General features: G+C 47.7%; 3 protein-coding genes across 3 annotated transcripts; 1 reads left to right on the top strand and 2 right to left on the bottom strand.

Annotated features, from left to right (window-relative positions):
- Positions 1-1,332: 1,332 nt before the first annotated feature.
- On the bottom strand, positions 1,333-4,756 carry BJ212DRAFT_1394630 (glycoside hydrolase family 5 protein). The gene is made up of 9 exons (XM_041337154.1): positions 3,935-4,756; positions 3,604-3,706; positions 3,379-3,541; positions 3,213-3,331; positions 3,067-3,152; positions 2,807-3,008; positions 2,488-2,757; positions 2,222-2,441; positions 1,333-2,163 (listed from the first exon to the last, which is right to left on the bottom strand). Exons 1-9 carry the CDS (start codon positions 4,446-4,448, stop codon positions 1,639-1,641), a joined length of 2,202 nt encoding a protein of 733 aa, XP_041186753.1. The 5' UTR covers positions 4,449-4,756; the 3' UTR covers positions 1,333-1,638.
- A 1,926-nt stretch (positions 4,757-6,682) lies between these two features.
- On the top strand, positions 6,683-8,422 carry BJ212DRAFT_1486834 (uncharacterized protein; the record flags this gene model as incomplete). The annotated part of the gene is made up of 5 exons (XM_041341175.1): positions 6,683-6,956; positions 7,007-7,180; positions 7,266-7,835; positions 7,889-8,364; positions 8,414-8,422. 5 exons carry the CDS (start codon positions 6,683-6,685, stop codon positions 8,420-8,422), a joined length of 1,503 nt encoding a protein of 500 aa, XP_041186754.1.
- Positions 8,423-8,923: 501 nt separating this feature from the next.
- On the bottom strand, positions 8,924-9,605 carry BJ212DRAFT_1449819 (uncharacterized protein; the record flags this gene model as incomplete). Its single annotated transcript, XM_041338760.1, has 2 exons — positions 8,924-9,000; positions 9,074-9,605. The coding sequence occupies 2 exons, from the start codon at positions 9,603-9,605 to the stop codon at positions 8,924-8,926; spliced, it is 609 nt and encodes a 202-aa protein (XP_041186755.1).
- Positions 9,606-14,250: the final 4,645 nt, after the last annotated feature.

Consider the following 14,250-nt stretch of genomic DNA (forward strand, 5'->3'; position numbering starts at 1 on the left):
TTCTGATGTGGATGTCGCAACAGTGAGGTGGTAGCCGTGGTGCACTGGGGGCTGATAAGTATCTCCACAGCCGTCCCAGTCACTCCGAACCGACAGGCAGTTTTCTCGTCACAATCTCACACCATCTAGAGGTGGCATGGGTAGACGTATCTGTCGTAGGCGAAGTTCACTGTAAGCTGCGTCGGGACAATGGCTCAACTTAGTGGTCCAGCAGAAGACGTTCGAGTTTCTAGTCGAAGTTGAATGGGGTATCTTGGCGGCCTATTTGAGTATCAGGAATCGCCATCGCCCATTTCAGCAAAAAGAGAGGCATTAGTGTCCCATCCGATGGGAGATAAGATCATTTGGGGCAATGATGGGTAAGGGAACAGGTGGACTAGTGAGACGGAGATATTTTGAGGGTGTTTGACGTTGTCAATTTCAACACTTGTCGGGACGACCACGAGCCCACGTTTACTGAGAAACTGCACAGTTCAAAAAATAGTTCGGCACCAGACCGTCAGGTTAGTTGTTGGAGACCGACAATAAGCAGGGGGGGCACTTAGAGCAGAGTGTTTGGAACCGTGTAAATTGTCTAGGAAATCCCAAGACTCCAGTCAACTGGCGACCGCATCTGGAAATCGTTGTCTCAAACTCTCACCTAGATTGAAGGTCTAATGATTCAACTGAGCAATGGAACAAAAGGCTGAAAACCCTACCGGCGTATGCTTGTTCCCTCCGCGGATTGATACGTGGTGAAGTCTTATTGACGAAAATGGTACAAAAACAAATAATACCGGCAACTAATTAGCCAGGCGGGGGGATTCAGAGTTCCGGCGTTTTGCTAACGCCTGATTATTGTGTGGCTCTCAGCCGTATAACCCTGAATTTCGCATCACGCGGCAGGAGCGTTTTCATTTTTCAACAAGAATATTCTTCCAGCGTCCGTATTAGGCTCCCAGACTGAAAGTCAGCACGACGCAATACAGAAATATGATTTTGAAATTACCAGAGAGAAGCAACTGTTCTCCGGGCCAGAAATGATCGGCCACAAAGCATGCCCCAATCGTTGTGACACCCATAAAACCAGATTGGCAGATCAGTGTGACATGCCATCTCGCCTTCACTTGCATCAGAAACGCGTATACAAACGGATATATATAACATGTCACGGCAAGGTAACGGCATGCCACTGATGCGGCCTGCTATGATGTTGCCACCAGTGTCTTCTTGAGCATTTGCTGGCTTCCGATTGGTCACATTGAATTTGCGAGTGGAAAATGCAAAGAGCACCTTCGAAAACCGAAACCGGGACGACGAGGAGATCGGAGTCGCCCTGCTCAATCTGGATCATGGCACGAAACTAAAAATGCATAATTAATGGTTAGTCTTCAGCCAATCCCCAGCAATACAAAACGTCCGCGTCAATTTTGGCAACAACAAACGCAATTCGATAAGCGATTGGAGACTACTTAGAATACGATAAAAATAACAACCCGTCAGTCCTCATATAATGTCAAAAACAATGATATGCGAGTAACGTCAAGAAAGCCGGCAGCCGACTATATTCAAAATACCTTGGCACGCTCCACGGCGCCTCCATGAAACACTTGACTGCGCAGAAGCGAATGTCAGGCTTCCTTTGGTGCCATTTTACAGTCAACGGCTAGTCGAAAGTGACGTGGTGACGGGAGTGACGACACCTGTAGAAGGACAAAGTGCCGTGGGCATAGCTGAACTAACAGCATCCCATGCATTTGGGTAGGTGCAACCTTGTACTTGCGTTGGTGCCAGACCGGTATCTCCCGAATCAAACCAGCCGTTCCCGGCGCTGACTGATGGAGAAGGACTTGGAGAGAAGGTGGGAGGCGGAAGAGTTGGAACTGCACTGGTGGACGTGTAGGTAGGGAGGAGGGACTGGATTGCTCCAACTGTAAGACCGTTGATAGGCGTTGGTGGATACTGGCCATAAGATGTGACCGAGGACGCGACGATGGTCCCAGCTCCAGGACCTCCTGTCTGATAGGCCTCATAAACACCGTCAAATTGTGGACCAGTCACTCCCAACGCCGCGCAGGTGCCTACGGCAGTGCGGGGATCGGTAGGGATCCATCCATTCTGGAGACCCAACTGATAAGACCACAGGGGAGACTGGACACTATTAGTCGTGGATGAGTTTCCGATCTGCAAGAGTCACGAGTTTGAGTGAGGATCGCGTTGACTAGCATGAATTCAAACCAACCTTCCAGGTCCAGAAAAACCAGTCCTGCAAAGCGTCCATACTAGCCAGCGTGAATTCATAAAGACCTGCCTTCATGGTGTCGTTCCATTGCGAAGAGTCTAAGAAGAGAGAGCACGACGTTCCATAGCTAGCAGTATTCCCAACGCCTGTGAGGTACAGTCCACAATCATTGTAACCACCGCTGAATTCGCCCGCGATGGTTATACCGAATGCGGTCTGACTATGGTAAAGTGAGAACGCTGTCACTCAGTGGGAAACATGCGTACCTGGTATTAATGCCAGGGCCCCATGCACTACACGCCTGTTGCGGCCAAATGCCTCCAGCGCTTAATCCAGTACCAGTCGCAATGGGCGACCAATCAGACTGACTATCGAACGCGAAGTAGGGGTGGGTGTCAAGTATGATTCGATCAGAACCTTGCAAAAAATTTGCCCAGGCTGCCGTCCCTAAAAATCCATCATGAATAGCGATGTAGGGCCCGTGCCCTTCTCCATAACCGGTGATATTGCGGATCATATCATGCGCAAGGAGATAACTTAAACGACAAGTTGGTTATTAGGACACACTAGCATATTAAGACGTACAACGATGTGATCTGGTCTGTTCCAATGGTCGAGACCAGGGCCTCATTGACGATGCTGAACACAGGGACGACATCAACCCATTCGGGCTGGGATATGAACTCGGTAATGATCCTAATATAATCGAGCGCACGCTGGGCATTGGCAAGTCCCATGACTCCATTCAAAAAGTTGATAGAGCCAGATTTGCCGGAGTGGTTGTATCCTGCATGCCGGTCTTGAGTTTCCATAACATGAGTAATGATGCACACCCTGCCACGTACCGTTCTGAGATCCGGGGATGGTATGCAGATCGAGATTTACTCTAATCCCATATTTTCGTGCCCATTGAAGGACGCGCAGGATGTAGCTAAGCGTCACCGCAATCAGAAGATGAAAAACGTTCATACAATGATTCAGCAGTACTCACGGCCAACAGACTTTCTCGAGGAAGGGTTCAAAGTCCCATTTCTCAATCGCCCAGAAAGGAATAGGCAAACGGATCCAATTCAGTCCAGCTCCAGCGATTTCGGCAATATCCTGCTCGGTCTACAAGCGTTATTCGGGCTCGAAGTTAGTAAGTGGAATGTACTTACAATAAAGGTACTGTAATGGGTCTCTATCTGTTGGAGTCCGCCGCTGGCTGTATCCGCCGCCATGAGCGTGCTCAGGGTCCACTCGTCAACTGCATCCGGATACTGCTGGTAAAGGGCGGGTGTAATGAAGGGTTCTAGAACAAAAAGTCCACCAATATTGACGCTGCACATGATCCGCGCTCCACATATGAATGTGTCTTAGATACGCGACTAAATGAAACTGACCCGTAAATCTTGTCTACTCCCCAAGTCCAGCTAGAATTAAGTGGAGGGGTCCATGAGTTAGGATAAGCGTCATTGTTGAAAGGGTCGTTTGGGTTGTCCATCCCTGTAAATAACCAGTAAGATCGAAACGTTGGCCAAGAGGTAATAGAAGATGACAACGCCGGGCAGCCCACTGGCATTTACGTTAGCAGAATATGGACCCTTCAAGCGCACAAGACATAATTCTCATTTGTGTAACATCCGTAGATGGCACTGAGAAAATACCGCAGTTCATCGCCAACGACTCAACCGCAACCATAGCTGCGAGTCATAAATGGATGATAGAGCTTACAGATGCCTCCAAAGGGATTCAAGTAAGTGAATGTCGTGCCATCAGCCATTGTGATAAGGGAGCCGTTTCCTCCGGTCGTAGTTGTTCCAGGTGGACCAGGAGATGTGGGATTGCCGCTACCTGACCCACTTGCAGAAGCTCCATTGGTACTGTAATCGTGGGGTTTGATAACAACAAAGTATACTGGGAGAACGACAGCGAGGACAACAACAATAACGACGGTAAAAGCGACGAGCCAAAATAGAGGCCGCCTAAGGATGGATCGTTTTCTCAACCCAAGTTCTGCTCTTGAATCTTGGCCGTAAGCTATGGCATCGCGTTTTTCGTTATCTTGCACCAATGGAGAGGTATTATCTGGTGATTCAGCGTACGAATCACGCGCGCTGGCAGCAGTTTCTGGGGTGGATGACAGATAAGATGCTCTGGGAGGTTCGAGGGATTGACTGAGGTTCAAAGGAGTGTTGGGCGCTGTCACAAATGGATCTGCAAGACTGTCGGGCCTCGAAGACGACATCGTGGGCAGGCAGCAGCAGAGTTCGAGAAAGAGGCGCCAAGGACTTCAAGCGATGTCCCACGCAGGGGTGCGCCATCATGAGATCTTCGGTGCTCGTGTGATGGAACCCACGTTGGAAATTTTTATAGACATGACTAGACGTGACGGCGCTGATGATCTGATCCGTTTCCGGTGTGGCGACTTTTGGTCACCACTGCAAGCGATGCACTTTCCTATTTATGCAAATTTCAGTCAAGTTCGTCGATATGAAGAACTTATCGGTACTGATACTGTGGTGACAATGAGAGTTTTTTTATCTTCGACAAGTCATTATCTCACCTTTTCCAAATTCCCACTGCCTGCCATGTCTTGGTTCTTGTCACGTGTTCCGAGAATCCGAGATGCCCGATGCAACGAGAGGGCAACGAAGTTAATACGCACCTGGAAGGGCCTCACAAAGCATGCTGCGGTAGCTTGAGGGAAAGGTTCGATCATGCCACTACAGCACAGCGTATCTTACCTGAACACTTAGCGCTCTAGATGTGATTTGAGTCCGAATCGAAATTCAATTTATACTTTGTGGCCTATTCTACAGATAACACCTTTTTTGAAATTAATTGTGAACTGGGAATCAGGTTCTTAATTATGAATATACTATGCTATCGCTAGAGCCTTCCGCAATCAGAACATAGACTAGAAGGAAGACAACTGTTCCTTTTATATTATGGATTGGCGCCGAGTCGGTGTATGCTCGCAGGCCTATGTGGGCCATCAAAAAACAATTTGGTCGATTGACGAAGCTGCCTGGCGCCCAACCCAACAAGATTCTATAGGGTTCGTCGAGCGTACTTTATATATTGTAGAATTTGGAACAAATATCTATTGGCTTTCGTACGACCTTCAATTTACCAAACAAGCACTATCGGTCGTAACTTTTTCATGAAAGCCGCCTTACGAGAACTAGAAAATGAAAACTTCTGTCCCCGTTGAATTTTTTGACAATTCGAGCGGCTTTTCTAGCCCTCGACGTGGTCGAGGGCGTCAGGCGAACGATTGCAGGGTCCGATGCTCGAAGCTTTGGCAATAAACACATGTCTTGCGTCTGTGGAGCATGCCGCAATTATGTGGCTACTCGTATCATTGAACTCTAGCCGAATTTCATTCAGAGCTTGAAGCCGAGCTCTCAGGAATGGCAAGAAGTATTTCTCCTACGCCCTCCGGCAACAGGCCCTCACAACAAGCCGGAAAGAAGAAAAGAACAACCTCTGGCGTAAAATCCGCGATCCGCACGTAGGGATATTGAGGAAAACCATGACTGACAGTACTTAGTATGAGGCTGACCCCCTGAGCGCCATGAAGCCTGAGAAACGGTAGACTAATGAATTCCTTCCGATGTCATTGTGGGCGCAAGGTACTCGGGGTGGTCTTCTGGAAAGAGATATAGATAAATAATCACGTTTAAAATGTTTTTGACGCCTCATGTTTTTTGTACGACAGTTGGTCAGAAGACAATAGACGAACCCTGTAGCCCAACGTCATACAAGGTATCGGATCGGCGTAGGCGTAGTAGCCTATTCCTAATAAGCTGGTCTGGATTACGAGAAGAGGTGAGGCCTTATGACTTCGATTACATGAGTCCAAAGTCAAACCCAAGTTGGGGAAATGAAAGGACTCGGAATTCCCCGAGTCCGGGGTGTTTGCATCGCCGGAAGGTGGAGGAGATCTGATCAACTGAATGCGCCATATTTCTGGGACTTAATGAGCCCGCTCCCTACTAGCAGCTTCTCCGTCATATTCTTTCAGGCATGGCAGTGAGTCTTAGTGTCTTTTTACACATGAATGACACATGTAGTACAGTGTCGCCCGGTAAGTGCACGTTCTAGGTTCAAACATTTCAATGCTCCAACATATGGAGGCGAATTCCCGCGCGGCACCGCCCTTTTGTCCGGGCGCCACAAACCAATACGGGCGATACGCGCCAAATACCGTACTTCTCAAGAGTATGTCACCCCCTCGGAAACCTTGCGCACCAATCACGCACGGCCGTAGTGTGATCAAAGGGGTTAGATCTATCCTGGCGTGTACCCGCCGCAGGTTACACTAATATCAAAGCTGATACTTTGTTAATTATACCACTGTGCATCCGGGAAACTTACAGCCATGTTTGCCGTCCCCACCCCCGCAACCTTATATTAATCCGCCACTGTTTAACGTGTTTCTGAATCATCTGGTACTTTGACGATCAATCACCCTCAATGTTGCATTATCCTGTACCCATCACCCATGCCTCGCGCGACGGCACCCTCCACGCTCACACAACGCGTTCTGATCGCTCCACATCGCCATCCACTGGCAGCACCACAAGTTCATCATGTGCCAGTGGTTCCAGTCCTCCTTGGCTAATGTCGCCGAGTCAAAATACGGAAGATCTTTTTCGGACAATCTTGAATATCAGAAAAAGCTGGAAAACGCTCAAGGGCAACACCGAGCCTGTATGGCCACCTTATCTCGAAGTCACGATGCTGAAAGGTGCGGATCACATATGTTGATCACAGCCTTGGCTCATATAATTGTTCCAGGTCTTCATGAATACAAGCCAGTTGACTCACGGGAAACGCAAATTTTAGGACGATTCCCTATGCGCAATCGCTTCATCTCGGAGTACATTTACCACAAAACGGGAAAATATAGATCATCAAAGCAAATTGGCAGTCGACTACAACAAATCAGGGACACATCCGAGGGGCGGGAATGTGAGTTTCCATCCTATGGCTGTTTGTGCGTTCTTTGCGGCATCATTATATTAATTTATTCTTCTTTTTTGGATATTTTTGGCAGTGATCGATTCTCTCGCCCGAGAAGTCGGCTCGTCACGGAGGTTTTCTCCTCATAATTATGTTTTTGAGGGTGAATCCATGCTTGCGCTTGACTATTTATCTATCGACTCTTCAGGAAGCGATGCCTCATCTGCCTCCTCGTCCGCCGGTTCCACATCCTCTACAGAGTACACTGCCATGCCGTCCTCTAAACAACGCAACCCTCCTGACACCCGTACTCCAGTCTACATTGACATTTTGCGAGAGGCTAGCTCATTCTCGAGCTCCTCACGTTCGCGCGTCCCATCGTCTTCTTCATACAAGCCCCCTCAGGGTGTAGCTGCATCCCAACCCTCCTCGAACACACCACGTCGCATGCGGGACATCGATCCCACCGTAACCTTCGTCTCGCCCTCTGCTGTCATTGGCAAGTCGTCCTATATAATATTATTGGATGGCGCACCCATACACAGCGAGGACACGAAGCTCGAATGTGTTGGTCCATATTTCACCGGTTCTTCCGGTAATGGTCCGTTGCTCTACAGCACACCTCTAGTTCCCAAGTACTGGGAAACCTTGTGCAAATCGCCAGGTACGTCGTGTCTGAATTTCACATCCAATGGGAATCTAATTTTTCGCCCCGAGACCCCACTGTATACACCATTATTCAGGATGTGTACCGTGCTCCGGACCTACCGACTCCTACAAGGTACTCAGATCGCCCACGCCCTGTTCTCATATTCTCTGCTATATACCACTTCCGATACTCGGCATCTGCATGCGCGGCCCCACCTTCCATCTCACCACATTTTGCATACCAAGCCAATCCAGCATCTCTCACAAACAACACTCGTGCTTATCCCGACTCGCTCAACCCCATCCGCACGCTCCCATCTCAAAACTACGCTATGTCTCCGAGCCTCTCGGACTCAGGGATGTTTCAATCGCACGAATACAGCACGCAAAACCAGCTGGTTGAGCCATTCATGTTGGACGTTAGCATGGATAACTTTTCCCTCGATGACTTCATGATCAACATTCATGACTCGCCTGAGGCGACATCAAACAACCTGATGGCACAGTCGTCATCATCAAGCTTCCCGAAGGATATCCGCAATTATGTGAGTGCACTTACCCGATTAAGAGGTCCGCTGCTCACATTTCCATCAGATCATGTAAAAACATTGTACATATAATCGTAATATTGGCATGTACTGTCGATGGACCCGGATGCTTCCAGGCTGGAGTTTCATTTCTGCAGGTCCCTTGGCATTTACTTGACTGAGAACGGAGATGATCATTGATGTCGCGTTTTGTTGGCTTCTGCGGGCAACTCATGCCGCGCTTATATATTGTCATGATAGTCATCTGATATGAAGTAGGTTTGTCATTATGACAGATATGTATAACTAGCAGGTCTTCGAAGCTCCTCGTACTCTTCTGATTGACGTTGCGATCCGTCGGGTGCATTGCACATTGCAACCCCATTTAATCACTAAATGAAAACACTTAACCAAGAAAGATTGCGAATGACAGATATCATAACCATCCGATAATGCCCGATGTCATGATTCTAGACTAGTGCATATCTGCAAAGCGGCGGAAAACAAAGCTACAACGAAGCATCCTGACTGACCAATTTTCCCATTGTCTAAAAGTGCGAATAAAATTCCAAGAGCATCAAATGAACTTTGAGCTCCACAGCGCTTCTCCCTGTCTCGCTTCATCACTGCCTGCGCCATGGATCTTCGTGTTTACTGGAATTATCGAAGAAGCAGAGCAGCGGGCGTAAACGGACCACCTCGAATGAATTCTAGAGTTTCAACTCACCGCTCTTTAACAGCGAGATGATCTGTATTCTCGCCGCAAATTCTCTTGTCATCAGGGTAACGTCGGTCAACTGATTGATGCCCCTGGTAATTCCCCGTCCAACTTGGTCCTTCCGAGAACCGCCCTTTGCTCCGGTAGACGCGTTGCTTATCTTGCCGTGTGCATCACCAAGTGCGTCAACCCACGTGCGCATAGCCATAGCTCCCGCCATCCCCTCCCACTTGCTCATCTCGAGGGTCATGTTCGTGATGCCAGCGACGATAACAGCCACTTCATGCTCTATGTTTCGTGCTGCATCTAATCCCACTTTCAAATCAGGGAAGTGCTCGTGGATTCTGGCAATAATAGGTTGATAGGCGACGCCATCGCCGGCTTGCCTGCCCACAGTACCCCCAATGAGCCAGGGCTTTGCCTGATCAACGGCGCTATAGATATCTGCACGAAGTGTTGGGGAGATGGACTTCTTGGCGTCTCCCTTGGCCCCGCTAGCGCTTGCTGCTGCTGCGAGGGTGCTAGAAAGGCTGCTGAACATGATAAAGTTATGGTGTTGGCTGATGCGCTGTGAATGTTCTGCTATTCTTGTGATAGCCTAAGCCTTTGTTACAGGACTTGCGAGGGACTGATTGAAAGGCGTGCGTCTACTATGCTGCGCCTGATGCTGAGAGAAATCCAAGTATGTAAACGAAGATGCCGTATGCCTCGTTGGCCTGAACACATGGGAAACACGAGGTGATGGGGGAGCGAGGTAAGAGTCCCATGATGGCGATCGAAAGAGGAAGTCAGATGGTGAACATCCATTTTGGGACCATTTCTTTCAAGGGTGGACAAGTCCACGATTGGACGCGCGGCTTACCTGAAAAGTTCCTGTGCGATCTTGATGTTAAATGCTAATTGTGATCAGGGGTACCTGAGCTTGGAAAATGAAATGATTGTGCGTGCACCTGCCAAGATAAGGGCGTGATGATGGCGCATTTACGGAGGACACGGCTATGAGGAGTAGCCCAACCGGTGCATCCTCGTGTATGATAATATTTGTATGTCTGAACTCGATGTTATCTGTTGCCGTGACTATATATTTGTTTACGCACATTAATGGAGTCACCGTATTAACCATGGCTTGTTAGCGGGTGGATGTAATTTGCGGAGAAACAGCCCATGAGGGCATTGCGATGACTTGCAGTGACTCATATTGAGCACATCGTGGTGTTACAAGATGTCTGGATGGGTTTCTGCAAGTTAGGTAATGTTACGCTCGGCGTTCGTAAGAACGGCTAAACGGTCACAAAGAGTCTAAAGCGTACACCTATGTACAAGTCGTGCGAGTTAAGCAGTATATTGCAGGCCCTGGTCTGCGTAGGTCAAGTTAAAGAATACAAGCGTAAGAGATAGAGTATATATAAGGGAATTAAAGCGGAGCTTTAATAAATGAATCGGAGATGGAAAGTAAATAGCGAATCAGAAAAAGAAAAGAGGATCATACGATGGAATATGATAGAATGTTCTGTGAATATGTGATAATGTGAATAAGTGAAGAGGTGAAAGGAAAAAGAGTGAAACTGTAACATTACCCCCGTTGTAAGGGTAGTAGGCACCGACTACTATCAAAGAAGACGATGCGATCGTTTATAATTAGTGAGAAGTTCGGAAGCGTTACCTAGTTCGGCTTCCTTCATCCATTCGTTCTCGGAACTCGGGAATCCCTTCCACTTTACATAATATTGTCGTCTAGTTGAAGATCCGCAGTGTCCGATGACCGCTTCAACTTCGTGTTCTTCTTTGCCGTCAATCAAGTCGGGATGAGGCGGAATATAATTAGGGCCGTGGGTATCGTTCTCTTTATAAGGAGAAAGGAGTGCGGCGTGGAATACAGGATGAATACGCCATTGTGATGGTAGTGCGAGTCGATAAGTGATAGGGGATAGGACGTCGGTAATAATGAACGGTCCCTCGCGTTTTGGCGCAAGTTTCCGATTAGGGTATCCGAGGTGTAGGTTCTTGGCTTCAAGCCAGACTTTATCGCCTTTAGAGAATGGTACGAATTTGGACGTAATTCGTTGACGCATGGTGTTTCGTGCAAGTTCGTGGGCGGCTAGCGCTTCGTCACGTGCTTTATTAAGCATTAAGAGTTGTTGTTCAATATTAGGGATGTCGGATTTCGGATGGGAGTCAGGAAGATGGCGTGGGTGATAACCCATCATAAGATAAAAGGGGGAGGTTCCACGTGCTGAGTGGTGGCGCGAATTATGAACAAATTCGGCGAGTGGTAACATGGGCGCCCAACCGGTCTGGTCATTAGCGCAGAAGATCCGGAGATAGACTTCGAGTTCTTGGTTTACTCGTTCGGTCTCTCCATCACTCTGGGGATGGAATGTGGTGGAAAGGGAGTTCTTGTATCCGAGGAGTTTTCCGAGTTCGACCTGGAATCTAGAAGCGAACTGAGGTCCGCGGTCAGAGATAATTTTATCGTAAAGTCCGTATCTAGAAAAAACTTTAGAAAAGAAAATGTTCGCGACGCCTTCAGCGTCGATAGTCTTTAGACAAGGGGTGAAAATTACCCCCTTCGAAAGTCCGTGGTCGACCACGACCATGATGCTGTCAAAGCCGTCGGAGAGAGGGAGATCCGTGATCAGATCTACTGATACGTGGGCGAAGGGTCGATTAGAGATAGGGGCCGGTATAGGAAATAGCGGTGGGGTAGAAGGGTGCGTGTTTACTTTATTCTGTTGGCAGATGCAACAGCCTTCTACGAAGTTCTTGACAAAAGTGGCTAGTCCTGGCCACCAATAGTCGCGAGAGAGGAGTTCCTGGGTTTTGAAACGTCCAGGGTGTCCGGCGGTAGGGGAATCGTGATGTAGGGAAGTAAGTTCTCGACGGAGATCTCCGGGGGGTACGTAAGTGAGTCCTTTAAACGAAAGAATTCCGTCGCTCAATTTCCAATCGGAAAGAGCGGATCGGAGCGGAGGGGGAATCGAAGAGTCTGTGAGCGCTTGAAGCGCAGTATGTACTACGGGGTCAATAGAAGATGATATACGTAATCTGTCCGTAAAAGAAGTGTCAATGACGTTAATGAACATTGAATCTGGGAGGAGTTGGATACTAATATTGTCCTTTTCGTCGTTATCGACTGGAAGGTGATCCGTTCTACGAGATAACAAATCGGGAATAATAAGATCTTTGCCGGGTACGTGTTGGATTTGGAGTTCGAATTGGGAAAGGAAAGTTTGCCATCTTGCTTGGCGTCGGTTCAAATCTTGTACGTCCCTGAAATAAGTAAGATTCTTATGGTCAGTTTGTACGGTTACAGGATAGGGAGAACCAAGGAGATAGTGTCTCCATGCTTTCAAAGCGCGGACGATTGCAAGTAACTCCCGGTCGTATATCTGATAATTACGTTCAGCTGGGTTAAAGGATTGTGACAAAAAGGAACATGGGAGCCAATCTCCGTTATCATTCTTTTGGAGAAGTACCGCTCCGGTAGCATAAAGCGATGCGTCGGTAGCAATCGCGAATGGGGAATTCTTGTCGGGTATCTGAAGGATGGGTGAAGAGGTGAAAATACGTTTCAGCTTATTAAAAGCTTCTTCGCGTTTGAAGGTCCAAATGAATTCTTCGTCCTTTTTGGTGAGATCGATTAAGGGTCTAGCAATTGATGAATAGTCAGCAATAAACCGTCGATAAAAGTTAGCGAATCCAAGGAATGATCGGACTTCCTTCACTTTCGTGGGAGTCTTCCATTCGGATATTCCTTTTAATTTCGCAGGATCCATGGCGATAGAACCAGGTTTGATGATCATGCCGAGATATTCGATTTCGGTTACGTTGAAGGTGCATTTTTCGGGTTTTAGATGGAGGAGATTATCGCGGAGTCGTTGAAGTACTTTGTGAGTATGGATACGGTGGGTTTCGTCGTCTTTGGAAAAGATTAGTATATCGTCCATGTATATAATAATCCACCCCTCCTGTATCATATCTCCGAACAGATCGTTCATCATAGATTGAAAGGTAGCGGGTGAGTTACACATTCCGAAGAACATGACCGTGGGTTCGAAGAGTCCCCTGGAAGTGGCGAAGGCCGCCTTCCATTGATCAGTTTTTCTCATACATACGTTATTATATCCCCATCGAATGTCCATCTTGGTAAATATCTTGGCGTCCTTTAGCTTATCTATGAGATCTGAGATTAGCGGTAAAGGGTAGTTATTTTTAACCGTGTGTTCATTCAAGTAACGATAATCCTGGCAGGGTCGGAGGGAGCCGTCTTTCTTCCCGACGAAGAAGAATGGTGAAGATTGGGGGGATTCGGAGGGAACGATCGTTCCTTTAGCTAGATGTTCGTCAATAAAATCGTTCATTGCCTTATCTTCTTTGGCATTAAGCGGATAGATTTTGCATTTCCGCGGTTCGAAAGATTCTTTGAGGTCGATCTTATGGTCGTATTTGCGTTCTGGGGGTAGAGTACCGTTAGCTACGTCACCAAATACATCTTTGTACTGTCGGAACTCTTCGGGTACGAGTTCTTCAAAGGTTTTCTTTGGTTTGGCGGCGTCCTGGGCAAGTGTCTGTGAAATGTTGTCAGCTTTTCGGATATAGGTATAAAAATCGTCATCATCATTGATGGGATCTAAGAGGTGTGGGAGAGTTTCGTTAGCGGGGTCCCATTCCAGTTCTAAATCTTCCAAAGCGTCGTAAAAGACGTCTTCTTCTTCGATTTCTTCGATCGTTGCTTTCTTTAGGGTACGCTCCCTTAAGCGGACTTCTTGGTTAGTCCAATCGATATCTGGGTTTTCTTTCTTTAGCCAAGTCATTCCCAGGATAGCGTCTTCTCCTCCTAGAGAGGTTACAAAGAATCGCTTCCTCATGGGGATATCTTTGATTAAAAAGGAAAGTTCACAGTACCGTGTGATTCTTCTGGCTTTGTTTAACGTGCCGTCTACGTTACGCACAGGTATCGGGGTTTCGAGTTTGTGCGTGCGAATATTCTCTTTGAGTATGAACTTCTCGTCGATAAATTCGCCTTCTGCGCCACAGTCGATTAAGGCGGCGGCTACGGTGGTTTTTTCGGTTTTCTTTGATCTAATGGTGAGCGGCAAACGAATAGAATTAGCGTCTCCAATAGATTGTACTAATAGTCCGATTCTGGGAGTTTCTGACACCGTGGCAGGCTCCCCTAGGCAAAA

This window comes from Suillus subaureus (assembly GCF_016647635.1).
Source record: "Suillus subaureus strain MN1 chromosome Unknown BJ212scaffold_62, whole genome shotgun sequence".
Taxonomy (NCBI): Eukaryota; Fungi; Basidiomycota; class Agaricomycetes; order Boletales; family Suillaceae; genus Suillus; species Suillus subaureus.

Bases quoted from the DNA above. Each gene is read 5' to 3' on its own strand.
- BJ212DRAFT_1394630 (XM_041337154.1), bottom strand. From the start codon at position 4,448: ATGTCGTCTTCGAGGCCCGACAGTCTTGCAGATCCATTTGTGACAGCG. The intron at 2,442-2,487 runs GTACGCATGTTT...ACTTTACCATAG, and splicing joins GGCCCTGGCATTAATACCAG to TCAGACCGCATTCGGTATAA. The intron at 2,164-2,221 runs GTTGGTTTGAAT...TGACTCTTGCAG, and splicing joins GGTTTTTCTGGACCTGGAAG to ATCGGAAACTCATCCACGAC.